This window comes from Lampris incognitus, chromosome 12 (genome assembly GCF_029633865.1).
Source record: "Lampris incognitus isolate fLamInc1 chromosome 12, fLamInc1.hap2, whole genome shotgun sequence".
Classification (NCBI taxonomy): Eukaryota; Metazoa; Chordata; class Actinopteri; order Lampriformes; family Lampridae; genus Lampris; species Lampris incognitus.
The window spans coordinates 10,217,675-10,238,943 of NC_079222.1; the positions used below are offsets into that span (position 1 = coordinate 10,217,675).

The 21,269-nt window shown below is 49.5% G+C and overlaps 1 protein-coding gene across 1 annotated transcript in view; it reads right to left on the reverse strand.

Moving 5' to 3' along the window:
* The window catches only part of npr2 (natriuretic peptide receptor 2), a 69,463-nt gene that overhangs the window by 47,229 nt on the left and 965 nt on the right, over window positions 1–21,269 (reverse strand). Inside the window, exons 2-5 of the mRNA XM_056291195.1 lie at window positions 15,812–15,993; window positions 5,241–5,354; window positions 4,202–4,337; window positions 1,998–2,092 (exon numbers count right to left, since the gene is read on the reverse strand). Of these exons, the coding sequence (XP_056147170.1) occupies window positions 1,998–2,092; window positions 4,202–4,337; window positions 5,241–5,354; window positions 15,812–15,993 (527 nt within the window). The remainder of the gene's footprint in view (window positions 1–1,997; window positions 2,093–4,201; window positions 4,338–5,240; window positions 5,355–15,811; window positions 15,994–21,269) is intronic.

The window sequence follows — 21,269 nt, forward strand, 5'->3', positions numbered from 1 at the left end:
TATTGAGACTTAAAAGAATCATAAAAGAATGTTCTTATGTGAGATTAGAAAAAAGAAATGACAAATAGGGCGGCCGACCATAAAGACTGTTGGAGATGGGAAAACACTAATAAATGTGCTGACCAAACACTAGAAACTCTGCAAATCGTTATAGTAGCTACTTGGGGCGTCGAGACTCGCTTTTAAGCCTCTCTGTGGGATGCTGCTACAGGAGACACTTCAAGCAAGCGGTGCCGCCCAAACATTTCTTGTAGAGGAAACTCTCGTTAACTCTAATGACGCTCTTCACTTGACACTTGCACACTGGACCCGACATTTACTGCAGAAAAGCGTTTAGTACGCATGGGAGAGGTCTACGCTGCAAAAACAATACTTTACAAGCTAATTTATCTATTATTCACTTTTAACAGGTTGCTTTTTGTACACGTGTAATAATTTGTCGGCACGATCATTCGAAAAGTGCAAATAAATTTGTTTTTTTTTTTAAAAAAAATCCTGATTCATGTGTCGTATAGAGGTTAACGGAAGAGAAGTTTCACTTTTTCAAAACACTCCTGAACCAAGTAAAACACCCCTGGAAACACGAAAACAAGATGAACTTTCTCATGCTATAGACAACATTTTGCCCCCCCCCCTGTTTTTTTTTCCTCCCCAATTGTACCCGGCCAATTACCCCACTCTTCCGAGCCGTTCCGCTCACTGCCCCACCCCCTCTGCCGATCCGGGGAGGGCTGCAGACCACCACATGCCTCCTCCCATACATGTGGAGTCGCCGGCCGCTTCTTTTCACCTGACGGTGAGGAGTTTCACCAGGCCAGGGGGGCGTTGCGCATGGGAGGATCACGCTATTCCCCCCCACCCCCTCCAGTTCCCCCTCCCCCCTGAACAGGCGCCCCGACCGACCAGAGGAGGCGCTAGTGCAGCGACTAAGACACATACCCACATCCGGCTTCCCATCCGCAGACACAGCCAGTCGTGTCTGTAGGGACACCCGACCAAGCCGGAGGTAACACAGGGATTCGAACTGGCGATCCCCATGTTGGTAGGCAACGTCATAGACCACTACGCTACCCATATTATATTACGACCTTAAGACTATCGTTAAAATTAATGAGTCATTAAAATTGACGTTTTTTTGTTTGTTTTTGTTTTTTTTGGCATTTGCTCTTTCCGTCCACGCAACTTGCTTGTTAAACTTTGCATTAAAAACATGGAGCACATCAATGCAAAACGAACGCTACACTTACAGGCAGATCTGAGTGACAGTCCCCATGATCAGAAACTCGTCCACAGGGAAGACTGGGGGGTCCCTTGGAGAAGTCCATTTAGCTTTCAGTGTTATGTGAACAGCGGTGAACACTGTGTAACGATTACGGATGTGTAGAGTCGCTAGTCCTTGGCTAATGGGTCGGACCCTTGTTAACGTAGTCGCCTGTGGTGCGGGAGACCCGGGCCCACGGCCCGGCCGCCCCCCGAATTTGCTACTACTGTTTAGCTGTAACTCCACGGGCAAGGCTCTTTTCCCCACCTAATCTTTCAACGTTTAACAGGAATTACAACTGGTTATTTCTTGACAAATGCAGAGTCAGCTGATGAGGTACCATGGTGTGATGGCACTTTACACAGACTGCATAATTAGCCACCAAAGGGTGGTAAATGAACTGGTCACATGCTATTTGTCACCCTATGGTTATCACTGTCTCGTGTTGCAAGCGCCAGTCGGGCGTGCCAAAACCTAAAGCTGGCAGAATTAATCGGCATGTTATGTTTTACTTTCACTTTTAATGACGGGCCACACATGTGTGCTCGTTAACACTTCCACTTTGAGGCTTACGAGTTGCATTTCGTTAAGCTGATGCTCCTATCTGGAGAGACTTAAAAATGATTGCTGCAGAAGAATAAGCTTAAATTGCGACCCGCGGTAAAGAGGGAACGGTTCCTGTGGCGGAAAGACTAAGCTTCAGAAATACAGAATCAAACACAGAAGCAGGACTTACCCCATACTCTCCTGTCTCCTGGTTGGTCATTGCCCACACATTGATATCGATATCCCTGGCGTTGTTGTGGTCGGTCATGACAAGGCCCGTTACTCCTACGAACAACAACATTCACAACGTATGTTTCCCACTGAACACGACCGAAGAAACACAACAGTATCAAAGCATTCGAAAGAGAACGAAATTGAACAAAAGATCAACACATCTCAGTTTGCATATGACTCCATTTACTTAACCAAACTTCAGTCAAGTCGGGGATCGAATACTTCGTTCTGGATGCAAAGGGATCGATTCCCCCCACCCTCCTTTTTTTTCCTCCTCAGTTGTATCCGGCCAATTACCCCACTCCTGCGAGCTGTCCCAGTCCCTGCTCCACCACCTCTGTCAATCCGGGGAGGGCTGCAGACTACCACATGCCTCCTCCGGTACATGTGGAGTCGCCAGCCGCTTCTTTTCACCTGACAGTGAGGAGTTTCGCTGGGGGGACGTAGCGCATGGGAGGATCACGCTATCCACCAGTTCCCCCTCCACCCCTGAACAGGCACCCTGACCGACCAGAGGAGGCGCTAGTGCGGCGACCAGGACACATACCCACATCTGGCTTCCCACCCACAGAGACAGCCAATTATATCTGTAGGGATGCCCGAGCAAGCCGGAGGTAACACGGGGATTCGAACCGGTGATCCCCGTGTTGGTAGGCAATGGAATAGACCGCTACGCTACCCAGACGCCCAAGGGACCCATTCTGATGTGGGTTTTTAAATCCAAAACTTTAAGCTGTTAATAACAACAACAATAACAATAACAATGATGAAACAATAATGAAGCAGATAACAATGTAATAACTAGTGCCCATAAACAGGTTTTAAGCAGACTTGGCCAAGTGTGCTACCCATAGACAGATTATGACCAAAATTTGTAGATGCCACCTGTAGTATACCTGCACATGTATCCCAAAATTGAAGGCAACCGGTCTTGCAGAACTGTCTGTGTAGATAACTAACACTATAGTGAGATAGCCAACATTCGGCTGGTTAACTGCAGCCATATGCTTTGACATACCGATTCGCTTTTGACAAGCTTTTGAGGTGGGACACTAGAGGTGACCAATTTTAACGATATAAGAGGAACAAATCATTGGGAGGGGTGCAACAAAAAAAAAGTTTTTTCAGATAATTCAAAATAAAAAGGGTAATTCGATAATTCACAATCCATCATGACGGAAAATGAAGAGCCAGCTGGAAAATGATTTGACCTGCTCCAGACGATTTAGCAGGAGGCCAGACATCAACTAGCTTGTAATTGGTGGCCCGTGGGGGTCATTTTATCGCCTGAGTAGTGGCGAATCAGTCTGCCATGTCTGATTACTCTACGCCTTACTGTTTCTGGCATCCAGACATGTTTAGGTTAAAATAATAATAATACAGAATAATTAGAACAATCACAACCGGGGTCCTGCAGCTTTGCTCCTTGGATCCCTAATAATTAAAAGTGTTACCTCTACGTCTCTCCACTTGTACACTTATACAAATGTGAGGGATTTGCACCTGCACTAATTACTTATGGGCATGAAAAAGAGATTTTTCGCCCCAATAGCACTTGGCCAATTACCCCACTCTTCCGAGCCGTCCGGGTCGCTGCTCCACCCGCTCTGCCCATCCGGGGAGGGCTGCAGACTACCACATGCCTCCTTTGATACATGTGGAGTCGCCGGCCACTTCTTTTCACCTGACAGTGAGGAGTTTCACCAGGGGGACGTAGCGCGTGGAAGGATCACGCTACCCCCCCCCCCCCCTCCCCCCTGAACAGGCGCCCCAACTGACCAGAGCAGGCGCTAGTGCAGCGACCAGGACACATACCCACGTCTGGATTCCCACCCACCAGACACGGCCAATTGCGTCTATAGGGACGCCCGACCAAGCCAAAGGTAACACGGGGATTCAAACCGGCGATCCCCGTGTTGGTAGGCAACGGAATAGACCGCCGAGACAGCCAATGAATAGAGATTTTTAAGACAGGATGCAAAGAGAACCGGTAGCGGCCAAGTGATTAACTACACAAGCATATGCCTGGTCAGACAGTTGCTCACACTACGTGTCTTCTGACTCCACTATTTCGTCCTTTGCAGTAGAAACAAAAGGTCACCCTAGACAACTCCCAACTCGGGACAATTAAGCGAAGCCAAGATACCAACTTATGCTCACCCCAGAATCGCCTGTTCTGCATCCTCATCGTGATGCTGATACCGTCATTCTGGGCACCGCCTTCAGCCAGAGTCTCCTCCAAGGCCTTCGCATACAACACAAAGCCATCATAGAAGCTACCAGCAATGTAGTCCATCTGAAAGGAAATGCAATGCAAGTCTGAACTATACGCGAGTAGCGAATTGATACAGACAATTAACAAATTAACTTTTTTTTGGGGGGGGGTTGCCCCTTTTTCTCCCCAGTTGTACCCGGCCAATTACCCCACACTTCCGAGACGGCCCGGTCGCTGCTCCACCTCCTCTGCCGATCCGGGGAGGGCTGCAGACTACCACATGCCTCCTCCGATACATGTGGAGTCGCCAGCCGCTTCTTTTCACCTGACAGTGAGGAGTTTCGCCAGGGGGACGTAGCGCGTGGGAGGATCACGCTATTCCCCCCAGTCCCCCCTCCCCCCTAAACAGACGCCTCGACCGACCAGAGGAAGCACTACTGCAGTGACCAGGACATATCCACATCCGGCTTCCCACGCACAGACACGGCCAACTGTGTCTGTAGGGACGCCCGACCAAGCCGGGAGTAACACGGGGATTCGAACCGGCGATCCCCGTGTTGGTAGGCAGCGGAATAGACCGCGACGCTACCCGGACACCTCCAAAGGAACTTTTGACTTGCATCTTAAAAATAGTTATTTGCATTATGTCCTGGGAGGGAGTGCCTTTGTCTCAGTCTGGATCTTTCACGAAACAAATATCTGTTTCCATTTTGTGATGCCATGACCAAAAAAAATTTTTTTTTTAAACAAATGAAAACTAAAATTATGAAAATACAGTATGCCTCAAATGTAACAGAAAATATGAAAGTGCTAATAAAATAAGGCTTTTACTCTCATACTACTGTGAGCAACATTCCTTACTTGGGTTATACTGAAGAGGCCAGCCCAAATCGTAGTGGGTATTTTTCCAGCAGAAAACACTTTTAAATATACGAAGGTTTGTAGGAACATATAAACGTTGTAACCGTGATTCAAGTCATTTACCAGCGAGGGCTCCAAATTCACACCAAAATCCCTCTTGGCTCTGGCGTGGAGTTCCCTTTGGAAGTCTCTGTATTCTGGATTATCAGGTGTCCGGTACGTTATGACGAACACAGACTGGAAGAGACACAAAAAAACACAGGGAGGAAAGCGTGAATCACTGGAGCATCCTCTGGGATCACATGACCTCATACACTGAGATCACGTAGCGGAAACACCACAGGGTCAATCCCTTGTCCGTGTCTATCAGAGCTATCAAACTGTCCTTAAACCAGATACCACCATTAGCACGGGGGGGGGGGGGGGCGGGCTGGGGGTTCTACAGCCCACCCTACTGGTGGGTGCACCCCCCCTCCCCAGTAGTGGCAAGTGGCTGTGTAACATATTAGACCCAACAGTGTGCCTAACTTTTCCTAACGTACAAATGCAAACAATAAATAAAGAAAAGAAAGAAAACATATCTTTATTTTAAACAGTGGGCGAGACCTGCGTGGAAAGTACGTGTTTGATAAGAAAGTGAGTGCAGTGAGCGCAATGGCTGACGGGACCGTTAATGTTCGATTTAAAATTGTGTTTTAACGATGTGGTGTTGATGTTGTGGTTATTCTTGTGTTGTTGTTTCGGGGATTCGACCCAGACTAAGTAGGAGACCGTTTACTGACTAACTGACTGTAGGACCGTGCCTGGGACTGATGTTGCCACTTGGCGGGGCCGGCGGTGGGGTGGGGTGGGGGGGGGGTGTGTGAATAAAAGAGCACCCCCGGGGTCGTGCGGTGTATGGGGCGCGTGAGCTGCGATTATAAAGCGGCATCTAACTCTCGAGTCATTCTTCCACGCCGGCTCGCCACAGTACTTTTCATTTGAGTTGGCAGCCCCCCCCCCCGACCCCCAAACTTAAAACATCTACCCGCGCCCCTGGATACCACACCTCTTTTCCAGGGGGCACCGCGTTTGCGAACCCTGTAGTCTGACCCCTCCGGCTAAACACACGTGTTTAAGAGGGGTATTAACGAGAGCCATTCCCGATTACCCCGCCCTGTAGTGTTTATTATGAGGGGGGGGGGGCTCTGCAACCAGTAAAAAAAAAGTATGCGCTGCCCATCTCTGCGGGTTACATCAGTTTTTAATAAATGCCAACTTGGCTTACAAACCCCCATAACTTAGAGGTTTGATTGGGGATTTAACTAACAAGAACAGGATTGAAAGCAGGATCATCCAAATCAAACCCTATTATAATCTCGTTAGACGAAAACAGTGTGTATGCTCGCAAAATAATGAAGAAAACGTTGCAGAGCTGACGCTGGGGAGGCGCGCGCGCTGAGAAGGAGCAGCTGTGCGCGGTGCACACGTGGTCGCCCGGAGTTTTTCGTGCCTCTCCATGTGGAGGAGGACTTCGTTACAAGTCGCTCCAGCAAGATGAGTCGCGCCTTGGAGACGTCGTGTCTTGAGTTAGCCCTTAAGATGGAAAATGGAGTTTCTGCCATCCATTTAAACCAAGACCAGGATTTAATTGCACCGAGTTTTGAATTTACTTAATATTTTGCTATCTCGAATGGTCCTGCGGCACGCAATATTTTGAGCCCCCCACCCCCCCCCCCCCCCCACCACCACCACCACCACCATAACCAACAAATTCACAACTCAAGTAAGGGATCAGCCGGCACGTCGTTCCCGAATGCTGTTACAAGGTTTCTAGGCTTCTGTGTGACAACAGCGATATGAAGCCTCCCACTCACCACACACACGCAGGCATGCATGTGCAGACACACGCGCACGCACACACGCGCAGGCATGCACGTGCAGACATGCGCAGGCCTGCGTGTGAAGACACACACACAAAACGCAGGCATGCACGAGCAGACACGCAGGGATGCGTGTGCATAACACACACAAACACACACGCAGGCATGCACGAGCAGACACGCACATAGGGATGCATGTGCATACACACACACACAAGCGCACACACGCAGGCATGCACGAGCAGACACACACATAGGGCTGCATGTACATACACACACACACAAGCGCACACACGCAGGCGTGCACGTGCAAACACACGCAGGCATGCACGAGCAGACACACACATAGGGATGCATGTGCATACACACACAAGCGCACACACGCAGTCATGCACGTGCAAACACACGCACGCATGCGCGTGCACGCACGCATGCACGTGCAGGCATGCACGTGCACACACAAACACACGCAGACACGAACACACACGCAGGCATGCACACACACACACACACGCGCACACTCAGATTTCCGCAAGCAGTTAAAGCTGTGAGGGAAGCATATTGGCTTAATTAAACATGTTATGGCTTGCTGACAAATCACCGTGTTGCATAATCAGCGAAAGGGAGCCAAATGCAGGGTTACAAACTGCGATTAGAGGCAGTTTATTAATATGTGAACAAGCATTCAGTGTGTATCTGTATGTTTCCCGCTGATGGCGCCCGATAGGTGATCTGTTGCTTTAACGCAGCAAAAAACCTTCCATCTGAGTCAGTCCTTCAACCCCGCATTTGTTAATAAAAGTGTATTTTTGTGAGATGAATGCTTTCCAGAATTTCTGAATTCCCCGAACTTTACGTCCAAGCGTTGAAACTATACCAAAAAATGTGGGGGAAAGCAATTACTGCGTGCATATTTCCATCCAAGGGGGGAAAAGCAGGTGTGTTGAAAAACGCAGATTAGCACACAAACAGACTGGGTAATCATTGTAGTCTCCTCTGCTTTGTCATCGTTAAGCTGTGTTCATGGGTGAAATGGAGGTTGCAGTTGTAGATTTAAACAAAACACTCCGCAGCGATGGATTTTGAGCATTTCTCAATATTTCTTGCTCCGTTATTTGAAAATCCAATTTACTCATTTCACTTGGGATTAAAGAATACGCAGAGAAATTTCTGCTTCACTGAAGTTCCCCTAAATAATCTGAGGGTGGCGCTGTTTTGCGTGATAAATTGTCTTTTAACCGCAGCGACTTCATGGGCTCATGGCTTAAATGGTTGTTTTGACGACACTTTGTCATGAAAAATATACTCGAGGCGTGGCGGTCTATTCCGCTGCCTACCAACACGGGGATCGCCGGTTCGAATCCCCGTGTTACCTCCGGCTTGCTCGGGCGTCCCTACAGACACAATTGGCCGTGTCTGCAGGTGGGAAGCCGGGTGTGGGTATGTGTCCTGGTCGCTGCACTAGCGGGGGGGGGGGGGGACTGGGGGGGGGGTGAGCGTGATCCTCCCACTCGTTACGGTGAAACTCCTCACTGTCAGGTGAAAAGAAGCGGCTGGCGACTCCACATGTATCAGAGGAGGCATGTGGTGGTCTGCAGCCCTCCCTGGATCAGCAGAGGGGGTGGAGCAGCGACTGGGACAGCTCGGAAGAGTGGAGTAGTTGGCCATACATATATATATATATATATATATATATATATATATATATATATATATATATATATATATGTATATATATGATGTAATATGCATGCTGTTTTTCTTGAGCACCACCTCCCATGGTGGGTGTGGTGTGGAGTTAGCAGTCTACAGGGGAGCTGCAACATACAGAGAAGGCAGCAGGGGCTAAGTAGGCCAACAGCTTGTCGTTATCCGTGCTCGTACTACGTTAATGTAAAGATCGAGCGAGTGTGAACTTGTATGGGCGGCCCGCGTGCAGCTCGGATTCTCTTTAGCATGTGTTGGATGAGGAATACCACAACACTCCACCCCCACCCCACCCCCCCCGAGGGCAGACCTTCATGTGTCAGGATTGTGTTTCTCCGGCTCTGTGTTACAGCGCTTCTTGTCCCCATGGTGAAGCACCCCTCCCCCCCCCCCCGGTGTGGTCGCGGTGCTTCACACACGTCGGCGTTCTCCGTTTGCCTGGCGAGGGGGTGTTTGTGCAGCACTTTCGAGAGAGGAGTCGAGGAGAAGGCCCGGGAGTGAGGGGTGGAGGCAGTTCCTGTACTGCCATAGGTCCACGCGGCCGGTGTTGCGTAAGCGGCACATCAGCTACGTGCGCCGTCTCAACGCAAGACCGTAATGTATGCGCCTGAGCCGGACCCGCTGCTGGCTGCACGTCCGAGGGCTCAGAGTGGAGGGTATTCCCAACGGGCGAATGAATAATGAAAAGGTTGGAAAGTTTGAATATTGGGAATAAGCGCCGTGTTCACACACATATGTGCAAAAATGAGACTGGCGGCTTAAACGGATGGAACAAGTCCCACTGGTGGTGTACTATGTAGGACATGTCAGAGATGCTGAGATACCCGGTATGGACGGCAGCACAGACTGAAGTAAGCCTGCTTCCTGTGTCGAACTGCCCTGACGCTCCTACTCCCCAGACAGCATCCGGATGTGGGCCACTTCAGGCAGTGATGCGGCACCGGTGGCCTAATTCTGGCCCTGGCAGAATGGATGTGAGCCTGAAGCTGCCCACGTGTATAATAACAAATATGGCCCAAATATGCCAAATCAAATGTGGGCCTTTTCTGGCAAACATGTGGTGCTCTCGGCAACATGTGATCTGGATGTGACCCTGAAGTGGCCCGTGTGGTAAATGGTGGACATGGCCCAAATATCACCAAACAAATATCGGCCACTTTTGGCAAATATGTGGCACATGCGGCATTGCTATGGCTTGGTTCTGGCCCAGATCTGGCAAACAGGAGCGGGCCGCCCAAGTGCCTTCATTCCACGCACTATGTGGGCCGGATGAAGTGTTGGGTGTGGGACGGGTTTGGGTCTGGGCCACAACAGTTTTGCTATCTGGGTCCGCACTTCTCTCATTTTCTTTTTTTTTTTTTTTGTGGCGTACCTTTAAGCAAAAGTAGATCCATCCATCCATTATCCAAGCCGCTTATCCTGCTCTCAGGGGTGCAGGGATGCTGGAGCCTATCCCAGCAGTCATTGGGCGGTAGGCGGGGAGACACCCTGGACAGGCCGCCGGGCCATCACCCCGGAGGAAACCCACGCAGACACGGGGAGAACATGCAAACTCCACACAGAGGACGACCCGGGACGACCCCCAAGGTTGGACTACCCCGGGGCTCGAACCCAGGACCTTCTCGCTGTGACGGCGACCGCAGTAACCACTGCGCCACCGTGCCGCCCAAAAATAAGATTAAAAATAATATTGAATAATACTTCAGACTAAGTACAATCTAACTTTTTAAGATGTTCACCGAGACATTACTTTTCAGTGAAATTCAGCTTTTGCCTCACAATCACCCGCTAAATGAACAAGGCAGCATAACCCTGACAAGAAGTGCATTTCCTCTCAGGGCCCTAGAGATAAAAACGAATACAGCTGGAAGATGTGTAATTTCTTCAAGTTTTCCAAAGCCCGATCCGTTGGGACTGGATCATCACATGACGCGCATGATGGACAAAGCAATGGTAAAACAAGCAGTGTGGCGCCCCTCGCTGGATTAGTCAATGTTATTTTTTTTAAATATCTGATCATAATGTTCAGATGTATTACTTTTCCAAATGTATCAAAATCCAGTGTTGTTGGTAACATGACTAAACAAACATGCACTTGGACACCTTCCGTGGGCCTATCAGCCCCCCCCTTTTCCTCCCCAACTGTAACCGGCCAATTACCCCACTCTTCCCGGTCGCTGCTCCACCCCCTCTGCCGATCCGGGGAGGGCTGCAGACTACCATATGCCTCCTCCGATACATGTGGAGTCGCCAGCCGCTTCTTTTCACCTGACAGTGAGGAGTTTCCCCAGCGGGACGTATCACGTGGGAGGATCACGCTGTTCCCCCCGGTTCCCCCTCCCCCCTGAACAGATGCCCCGACTGATCAGAGGAGGCGCTAGTGCAGCGACCAGGACACGCACCCACATCCAGCTTCCCACCCGCGGATGCGGCCAATTGTGTCTGTAGGGACGCCTGACCAAGCCGGAGGTAACAGGGATTCGAACCACCGATCCCCATGTTGGTAGGCAATGGAATAGACCGCTATGCTAATCAATTTCTTTTACAAAAAGATGGAAGTAATGCAGTCATATCATGCACCATTCCTCCAAGTTTAATTAAAATCCAATCAGAAGTGTCTTAAGATATACTGTATGATGGATGTAGCTATAAAAAAGCAATAGTAAAACATCAATGAAGGAAACCACCCACCCATCCGCCCCCACGCTAATCACGAGGACCAACAGCATTTAAAAAGACCAATAGTTAACCCTAAGTGTGCAATCTCCAACTGTGCGAAGACAAAGTTTGAGGATTTATGCAGTTGGAGCCAATCAAAATCACAATTAACTCTCATAGAAGGTCCTGCAAGAGCCTTAAGATTACCCAAAGCCTTAAATGACTAATTGTGCACTCATGAGTCCATTGCACACATCAAAGAGACGTTGCAAAGGGTGTTTAACGATCACTTTTGACAGAATGTGTTGGGTCCATTATAAGAGACACTAATATGATCAATTCAGTCTTTCATACATTTACATTAATATATCATCTCATCTCATCTCATCATCAGCCGCCTCCCCGGGGTCGGGTCGCGGTGGCAGCAAGCTAAGTAGGGCACTCCAGAAGTCCCTCTCCCCACCAACTACCTCCAGCTACTCCTGGGGAATCCCAAGGCGTTCCCAGGCCAGATTGGACATGTAGTCCCTCCAGCGAGTTCTGGGTCTACCCAGAACTACTATTGGGTCTCCTCCCAGTTGGACGTGCCCGGAAAACCTCCAAAGGAAGGCGCCCAGGAGGCATCCTAATCAGATGCCCGAACCACCTCAACTGGCTCCATTCGACGCGAAGGAGCAGCGCCTCTACTCCGAGCTCCCTCCAGATGTCCGAGCTCCCTCGAGATGTCCGAGTTCCTCACCCTATCTCTGAGCTGAGCCCAGACAGAGGAAACTATGGAGGAAACTCAGTTCAGCTGCTTGTATCCGCGATCTCACCCTTTGCACTACCTAAAGCTGATGACCATAGGTGAGGGTTGGAACGAAGATTGACTGGTAAATTAAGAGCTGTGCCTTCCGGCTCAGCTCCCTCTTCACCACAACAGTCCGGTACAATGTCCGCATTACTGCTGATGCTGCACCAATCCGCCTGTCAATCTCCCGCTCCATCCTACCCTCACTCGTGAACAAGACCCCAAGAGCTCCGCTTGGAAAGTTCAATCATTTAACCTGTAATGTTTTAATGCCAAATTCCTCTTTAGACACTAGCTGCCCTGCTAATCTCTGTTTTCCCCCACATTAAAAGTAACTTTGAGAAATGTGAATGCTTCTTGTAGGCGACACTGCTTAATTTACATAATGTAGGACACAAAGGACCAGACGAATATACGCTGTATTGAACATTCAATTTAGGATAATTTAAGGCTTTTAGGCTTTTCAACAGCTGCCATGACAACCACGGAGTCATGAACGAATCGTTTGAAACGAACGACCCTTTTTACCGAGTCGGGGGTGAAAACTCACCATGTCCATTAACTCGTTTGCTGACTCGCCCCTCCCGCTAGCTGGTGCCAACTGCGAAGATGAGGCGAGACAACCTGTCCCGATCGTGCAGCTCTTATATTAACTGAACTGGTGGAAAAGTATCAAGTTAATTACTGTGTGAACCTAGCCCTGTGAGAAAAGCAACCACTTCAGCCCTTTCTTCAACTCAGTTAATGCTCTCCCAGCCCGGAGCCTGCTCCCTCCCCTGGGCTGAAGGCCTAACTGGGGCTGCACGAGTCACTCACTCACCCACAAGTTGCGCCACAGTCAGTAACCGTCAATCAATTTTACTTTGGCCCTTTTTTAGTAGTTTTCTACTACTCAGTTCTGATTGTTCAGCCGTGAAAGTCAACAGTGTAATTTCTGATTAGCAGGCTGTGTTGCTATAGATGCCGTTATAGATGCCGTTCTGAAGTGGGACTAACTGCTATGGTTGGGGTTGTTGGTTTTGCGACGGGAAAATGTACACTGAGGTCCAGAGAAAGAGAAATTACCGCGAAATATGACTTGATGTTACTAATAAATGCCCGTCTCCCGGGTCACTACCAGCAAGCCAGGCAGCATCCCTCTTGCGGGGCAGTTTGTAGTTTTCATGGGCGGTGTCGTACAATACTGACCCGTTAGCCACAGCGGCAATCAAAGACTCCTCCATCCTGGCCCACTAAGAAAACTACAGCCAATTCCAGCCAAGTGGGGGTCAACCACTCCTTGCTATTGGTTGACCTCCCGCGATTAACTGACTATTCGAATACTTTTGACAACTAAAATGCAGCAGTCGTGAATGCCCTAGTAGTCCCCTACTTGTTTCTCCATGCACTAATTTGCTGGACTTAGTAGCTTCTTACAAATATAGACTTCCTTCATTACATCGTGCAAAAAAAATCAAACTCCTAGGAGTTGTAGAAAGACTAGAAAGGGAAGGGTGAAGATTTCCAGCCATCTATTTCCAGCCATCTAAGTGGAAAATGCTGTTTATCATCATAAAACATTTGTCTACACAAGTGAGATTAACAAGAAAAGCTTCATCTCCTCATACAGTTCAAGAAATCGGCTGATCATTGTTATCATTCCTGAAGAGCAGCGTTTGAAACTCTGTTTATCTGAATGTTTACACTCGATACAGAAAATTGGGTAAAATTCAGTGGATAGCCTTGGATCAAACTGGCCAGCTTGTTTGCTTTAGGGTCAGAGAACATAAACCAGCCCAAGCCTGGATGGACATTGCTTTCAGCAAACAAGCCTAGTAAAACAGGTGTCAGAAGAATCCAGGCACGATTTTCATCCAATAAAATCATTTAATCTAAGTATTGAGTCGGCTAAGCCGTTGTGTATGAGCGCAGCACCAGCATAGTGTAGATGAGAGCCTTTAAAGAGGGGAACGATGTGAAATATTGCAAGGCACCGTAACTTGATCCTAACCCTAACCCTAACCCTGACCCCCTAACCCTAACCCTAACCAGCATGAAAAGTTGTGTTGGTGGATTTGTCACTCACTGCTTTTATTCCAGGTAAGAAAATACTTAAAGGCTCAATTCAGGGGCACCCCCCCTTCTCCTCAGTTGTACTTTGCCAATTACCCCACTCCTCCAAGCCGTCCCGGTCGCTGCTCCACCCCCTCTGCTGATCCGGGGAGGGCTGCAGACTACCACGTGCCTCCTCCCATACATGTGGAGTCACCAGCCGCTTCTTTTCACCTGACAGTGAGGAGTTTCGCCAGGGGGACATAGCGCGTGGGAGGGTCACGCTGTTCCCCCCAGTTCCCCCTCCCCCCTGAACAGCCCCCCCCCCGACCGACCAGAGGAGGCGCTAGTGCAGCGACCAGGACACATACCCACACACATCCGGCTTCCTACCCGCAGACTTGGCCAATTGTGTCTGTAGGGACGCCCGACCAAGCCGGACCTAACACGGGGATTCGAACCGGCGATCCACGTGTTGATAGGTAACGGAATAGACCGGCACGCTACCCGGACGCCCTGAGGGCACATACTTGCCCACAAAGTGTCACGCGCTATGCACATTCCTTCTCAAATCGTTCGTTGAACCAAACATCTTTTCATAATCTAACACAAAAGTAAACACAGCTCACGGTTCCAAAGACGTGTTCTGTTTTAAATCACATCCTATACCCCATGCCAGTAAAGGTACTTGGAATGGCATCTATTGCTTATTTTGGATGTGTGTTATCTGTGGGTGTGCAGCTGTGGAAGGGCAAGTTCCTTTCGGATTGACAGACACACATAAAAGCATAAGTGCACATGCAAAAAAACCCCCCAAAAAAAACCCCACAAACACAGAGAAAACACAAACACACATTCACACACATCATCGAGCCTGTTAAGCTCTCACCTTAGAACCGGACATTTCTGACAAGGGTGCTCTGTGTTAGGCTTTTGTAAGAGAGACCCATGAAGAACGGATGTCCTTATGAAGCAAATTTCACCTGGCTGGCTGTACATCTCGATGACGAGTAAACCTCGTCCAGAAATAAACAGAACAGGCACAACGTTACGGTGAGGTATAATTGTTCCCAGTCTGAGACATCAACACTATGCCTTATGCCAAACTGCAGATCCACTTGGGTATGTAAAAACATGTTTGCAATCACAAAACAGGGGAGAAAACAGTCCGGCGCAATTTAATCCTCAAGTGTTTGGATAGCTTTATACAATGCATCCTTCACGTTAAACGCAACTGATGAATGGTAAATGGTAAATGGACTGCATTTATACAGCACTTTTCTAGTCTACCGACCACTCAAAGTGCTTTACAGTGCATGCCTCACATTCACCCATTCACACACACACACACATGCACACGCACACACACACACACACATTCATTCACACACATGATGGTGGAGGCTGCCATGCAGGGCACCAGCCTGCTCATCAGGAGCAGTTAGGGGTTCAGCGTCTTGCTCAAGGACACTTTGACGCGCTCTCTGCAGGAGCCGGGGGGGGGGGGGGGGATCGAACCAGTGACCTTCCGATTACGAGACGACCCTGTTCTACCTCCTGAGCCATGCCGCCCCGAACTGATCACAGTTCTTATGTGAATGTGAAAATGTGTGTGTGTGTGTGTGTGAGTGTTATGCAGAGTGTACCTTGAAGACCTTGATGGGGTCGGACCAGTCAGAGTCCGAGTTCTGCCACGGTTTGCGCTCCGTCAGGCTTTCGGCGAACACGTCTATATAGAAAATGGCGTAATTCTCTGGGTCCGGGATCTCATTGTGAAACAGCTTCATGATGCTCAGGAATGTGTCCAGGGGTCCACAGAGGTATATAACTACGGAAAGAACAGAAGAGAAACAGAATGAATGAAGAGAACAAAGAAATATATCCTTTCTTTTTAAATCCCCCCCCCCCCCCGTTGTACTTGGCCTATTGCCCTATTTTTCGAGCAATCCCGGTCGCGGCTCCAACCCGTCTGCCAATGCGAGGAGGGCTGCAGACTACCACGTGCTTCCTCTGCTACACGTGGAGTCGCCGGCCGCTTCTTTTCACCTGACAGTGAGGAGTTTCGCCATGGGGACGTAGCGCGTGGGAGGATCACGCTATTCCCCCCCAGTTCCACCCATCCTCCCCTAGAGGAGGCGCTAATGCTGCGACCAGGACACATACCCACATCCGGCTCCCCACCTGCAGACACTGCCAATTGTGTCTGTAGGGACGCCCAAGCAATCCGGAGGTAACACGGGGATTCGAACCGGCAATCCCCGGACGCCCAAATATGGCCATCTTAATAAGCAACTCGCTCTGTACGGGATATGTCACATTGCAGTTATTCACTTGTTTCAAGAATTTCATGAAATAGATCTTCTTCGGTCAACAGGACATGTCTATGTCTCCCCCGAGCCCGAAACGTCTTCGTTACAAGAAACCCAGCTTGTAAAGCTGAATACAAGTTTAAAGTACCGTGTAAGATAACGTTATTTGCAGCTTGCGTATGTTTGCTTTAGAGCAGAGTATGACGAGATGCCAGAGGTAGCTGTCACTTGAGGACGTATGCATTGTGTTCTTCAGCACGAGACGCCTCCCTTTCGATCGAAGGGATGTCTCCTTCTGGTGAAAGGTTACATAACACTTACACAAATGATGTACATTTATGAAACCCGACAGAAAAGCCCTTATTTATGAGACCTGGCACCGTCACACCGTCAGGTGTCAAGAACATTTGTCATTTCATTCCGCACACCCGCCCACAGCAGTGCAACGCGGAGACAAAAACACATGTCCAAGCTACAAGAACGCACATATCCAAACTACAAAAACGACAAAACACATATAGCCACGCCAGGATGACTGCCTGGTCTGCATGGGCTAGCAGTTAGCTTAGCCTGCCCCGCTTCAGCGTCATGTCTGGCCGCCCTCTGTGTTTCCTCTTCGGCCACATCTCCAGGCAGAGCCGTGGTCCCTGGGCCCACCAGAGGCAGCAGACCAAGCTCTCCCAGAAAGACACCTTCGACACACCTCCCCGCACTCCACACGACGACACCGAAAACACCGTCAACGCCAGGCGAGGCCGCCGCCGCCGCAGACCGCGGTGTTATCGGAACTGCCGGTCCGCATGGGCTAGCAGTTAGCTTAGCCTGCCCCTTTCAGACCGCCCTCTGTCTCTCCTCTTCGGCCACATCTCCAGGCAGAGCCGTGGTCCCTGGGGCCCACAAGCTCTCCCAGCCATCCAACGAAGACAATCTTAGACGCAGACGTGGACAAGGACACCGCGTGGACGGTACTGGGCAAGGCCGCTGCCAAATTGAACTCGCGCCGCCATCTTCCCACACCGGAAGCGGATATGGGAATACATACCACATACAGACCACATCCTTTGTAATTAAGAGATATTGAAAAAGCTGGGGTTTTATTTTTTAACCCACCATAATGTAGTTGGACATTTCAGTTGTGGCCTGGAGGAGACTCCAGTGTTTGTACATCTTCGCCAGCTTACGTTGTCCACCATAATCAAACCCAAAGCTTTGCTAATGTGGATATTTTTATCAGAGCAGGGGACGGTGAGCAGAGTTAAAATTTCTTATTCAGGTTAGGATCCAGTCAGTGCCTTGCTGAAAGGCACTACAAGAAGACAGACACCCCCCCCCTTTGACCTGACTGTTCTAGGACACCAGGATACCCTGCCAGCTACATTCAGTCTGTCGATGTTGAGCCATGACTCTAGTCGAGTATTATTTCCATTCATAGCATAACGCAGTGTGACTGTTGCCAGCTCTGAAGTGGTCCTCCCGGTTAGCAGACATTTCCTCATGTTTTAGACCAAAATCGGCACCAACCGCTGCTCAGACCCCTACTCTCATCTCCACCAACAGAGCTCATCGAGAGCTGCGCCAAGTCGTCCTGCTGTCTCCTGGACCGCGACCAACACAAACGCACACACACAAAAAAAAAAAACCAGGGGGAGGAGGGGGGGGGGAGAAACTCCTCCAATGTTGAAGCAATCATATGGATCTGCTGAAGCTTAACTTCATACAAAAGCACGTCAAATTGTTTGGTACAATTTGTTCCACTTCACAGCCGCCTCCAAGATGGAAATGGGCCCGCTTATTTCTCCCCTCGCCGGCACCCTGATTTTTCAGCGCGTAACAAGATTTTGCCCCACGGCTAAAGAAAAAGCTGAATGGTATATGCACATATATGCACTGTGCGAGTACCTGCTGCCCTTTTACCTGTGCGTACAGCGCTGCAGGTTCTGCTGGCTGTCTCTGCGCTGAAACGTCAGTATGGCACCGAGTCCAGTTCATTTGATTTGTTAGTGTAACCGGTTATTTTCTTGCCCAGTGCGGGATTCGATACTGGGTGTACCGCACCACAAGGCGACATCACTGACCGCTCGGCTAAAGGGTCAGACCCGTTAGCTAGGGGCTAACGTGTCTTGTTAGTAGTTTACATTAATAAAGTCAGCGTCATTCTGGGTCACGCTACAGTGATTTAACACGTGCAAAGACACGGTGCAGCTTCCGGTGGCTCAGTATATTCTCACCACCCATGCAAGGCTATTAGCACATAATCGCTTTGTACAATATACATACAGTGTGACGATCAAATATTTAACAGTCCCCCCCCCCACGTGAACTCAATGAAAGCAAGCCAATCAATCACTGCCCTCGCCATGTTGACTTCCTGCTGGTGGGATTATGTTGGCTTTTATAAAAAAAAAATGCGCCCTTTGTGTCGTGTTTATTTTCGTGCTCTTTCTCGGCGGATTATCCCCTAAGCCAAGGGTCCCCAATTACTTTTCATGGCGGGCCACTTTTAAAACCATGGGCCACTCAACCTCCAGCAGCATGTTGTTCGTTAGTTTGTTTCGGTGTCGATTCGTTGCAGGTATTTATAATTTAAACGGAGATTTTTCATCTATTTTTCGATATGTTACTAGTCTTACTTTTACTAAGAAATTAATTATTTTATTTTTTTGGTAGGGAAATTAAAAAAAATTCTTCCTTCTGGCATTTCTCCAAAAATTCTCGCGGACCATAAATCAACCCTTCACGGGCCGGGCGTGGCCCGCGGGCCGCCTTGTTGGGGACCCCTGCGGCCTAAGCCTTTCGAGTTGTCACGCCGCAGTCGTTTTGAAGGCGAGGTAGGCGCGCAACTTCGCTGTAAAATAAGGGACTTCCGGTTTGAGCCCTACGGCGTACCCCCGGTTCACCGTCACCACATCCTGTACACAAGACTGCATGGCGCGCCGCATCCAGATTAGATGGAAGGGAAAATCAGTCATGCCCAAACGGATCCTGCCTCCTCTCTCTGGTGCACAGTGGGAGTTTTTTTTGGGGGGGGGATGGTTTTTTAGCAGGAAACGGGTTTCTGTAATTATGCAGAAACGCTACCTGAGCTCGCTCGGTTTTCGGCGCCTACTGGAGGCTTTTCACACGGACTACGAACACTTACATACAGAGGGCCCCGAAAAAGCAAAACAGCTTGTTGTGTTCTTTCATCGGCCACTTAAAATTCCTTCCCTCTGAGTGCTATTAATGGACTAAAACTCTTCAAGGCGACGTGATGGAAACAGGCCTGTGTCATAACGTTTATTAATTTTTTTTGTGTGTGTCACAGTTGGTCGGGTGTTGAGTTAAGGGACCCGGGACTAACTCTTACCTAACCTGCGATCGTTCGATCGGCTGTCAGAACCGTATTAGTCAAGTCGTGTCAAGTTTATTTGTAGAGCCCAAAACCACAAGGTAGCCCCGAAGGGCTCAACGGTATCTATCATTACGTGACAAAATGCAAATACGACACCCTAGTCCCGGATGAGGAAAAACCCCTCAAGAGAAAACCCTTATCGGGAAAATAAAGATGGTGGGGGGGGGGGGGGGACCTCGGAAAGCGCAGCAGAGGAGGGATCCCTCTTCCAGGACGGACACACACGCCGTAGGTGTCAGGATGCACAAAAAGAACCGAATGATAACGTAAACTTCATAGATTACACAGAGCAAGGTACTGTAGAATACACACAGCTAATGCATAAGATTAATATATGTATATTAGTACGTGTTAGCGTGTTACTATTAGAGTGCGACGTGACGTCAGAATGGAGTTTCCGCCCCCCACCTCGGCCCTTGGAGACGGAGGCTTAACCGTGTGAGCGTTGTGGACGGGTGACATAAGACGCTGTAGGCCGGAGGTGGGAGGAATGCCGGGACAAGCCCGGACTAACCCCGTCAGCGTCCGTGACCCCGAGATCACCGCGGCGGCCGCCGCCTAATTCGCCTCGGGAGGTTTGGGGAAAGAGGTTTGGTGGCGCGCGCCGGCGCGCGGCGCCGCCTTTCACGGCTCCCCCGTGCGATGTTCGCCTCGTCGTTTGGCGGCCCGGAATGTGGAGAGATGAAACCTGAATTGGGTTTTCGTTCGCATGTTTAAAAACAGCGGCGCCTAGCAACGCGTCGAGCCGCAGAAACCGCGGTGTTTGCCCTGGATCCATATTATCAGTCTCGACTTTGGACAAACCAAATTTGGAGGCATCGGCTATTTGCGCACTAGGTTCACAAAACAAAGTCCCCCCCTTTTGTGTGTGTGTGTGTGTGTGTGTGTGTGTGTGTGTGTGTGTGTGTGTGTGTGTGTGTGTGCAAATACAGCCAGATCTACAAAACAAAACCCAGTTTTGCAACAAATCGGTGGTACATTTTCAGACGGGAATATCTTTCATAGATCTTTCAGCTCATCCGCATGTTCCGGCTTTATAACTGGGTCCACTGCTTGTTGCCGACACTCGGCAGGACTCCAGCGTTGCAACTTCTGCAAATAAGTTAGACTGATTTTCATCGCACCTTCCCTCCCCCCCCTCCCCCCCACCTCGCCTTTACAAACCCAACTCCCATCACGCTCGGCTTAGCTCCCACTCTCTCCCCAGTGCTTAATTATAGGAAACCCCGCCTGGTAATAATAATCATCTGTTTACCATTCACAGTAAAGCGGAGAGGCGTCGTGTCAGCCGGTGTTGCACGCGCCCTGCTGCACGAGGCGCGTCTTGTTTGACCGGAAGACGCCGAGTCCCGCAGCAAAACCGACACGCCGTCTCGCTGCGTAAATCACAACCGGTACCGGGAT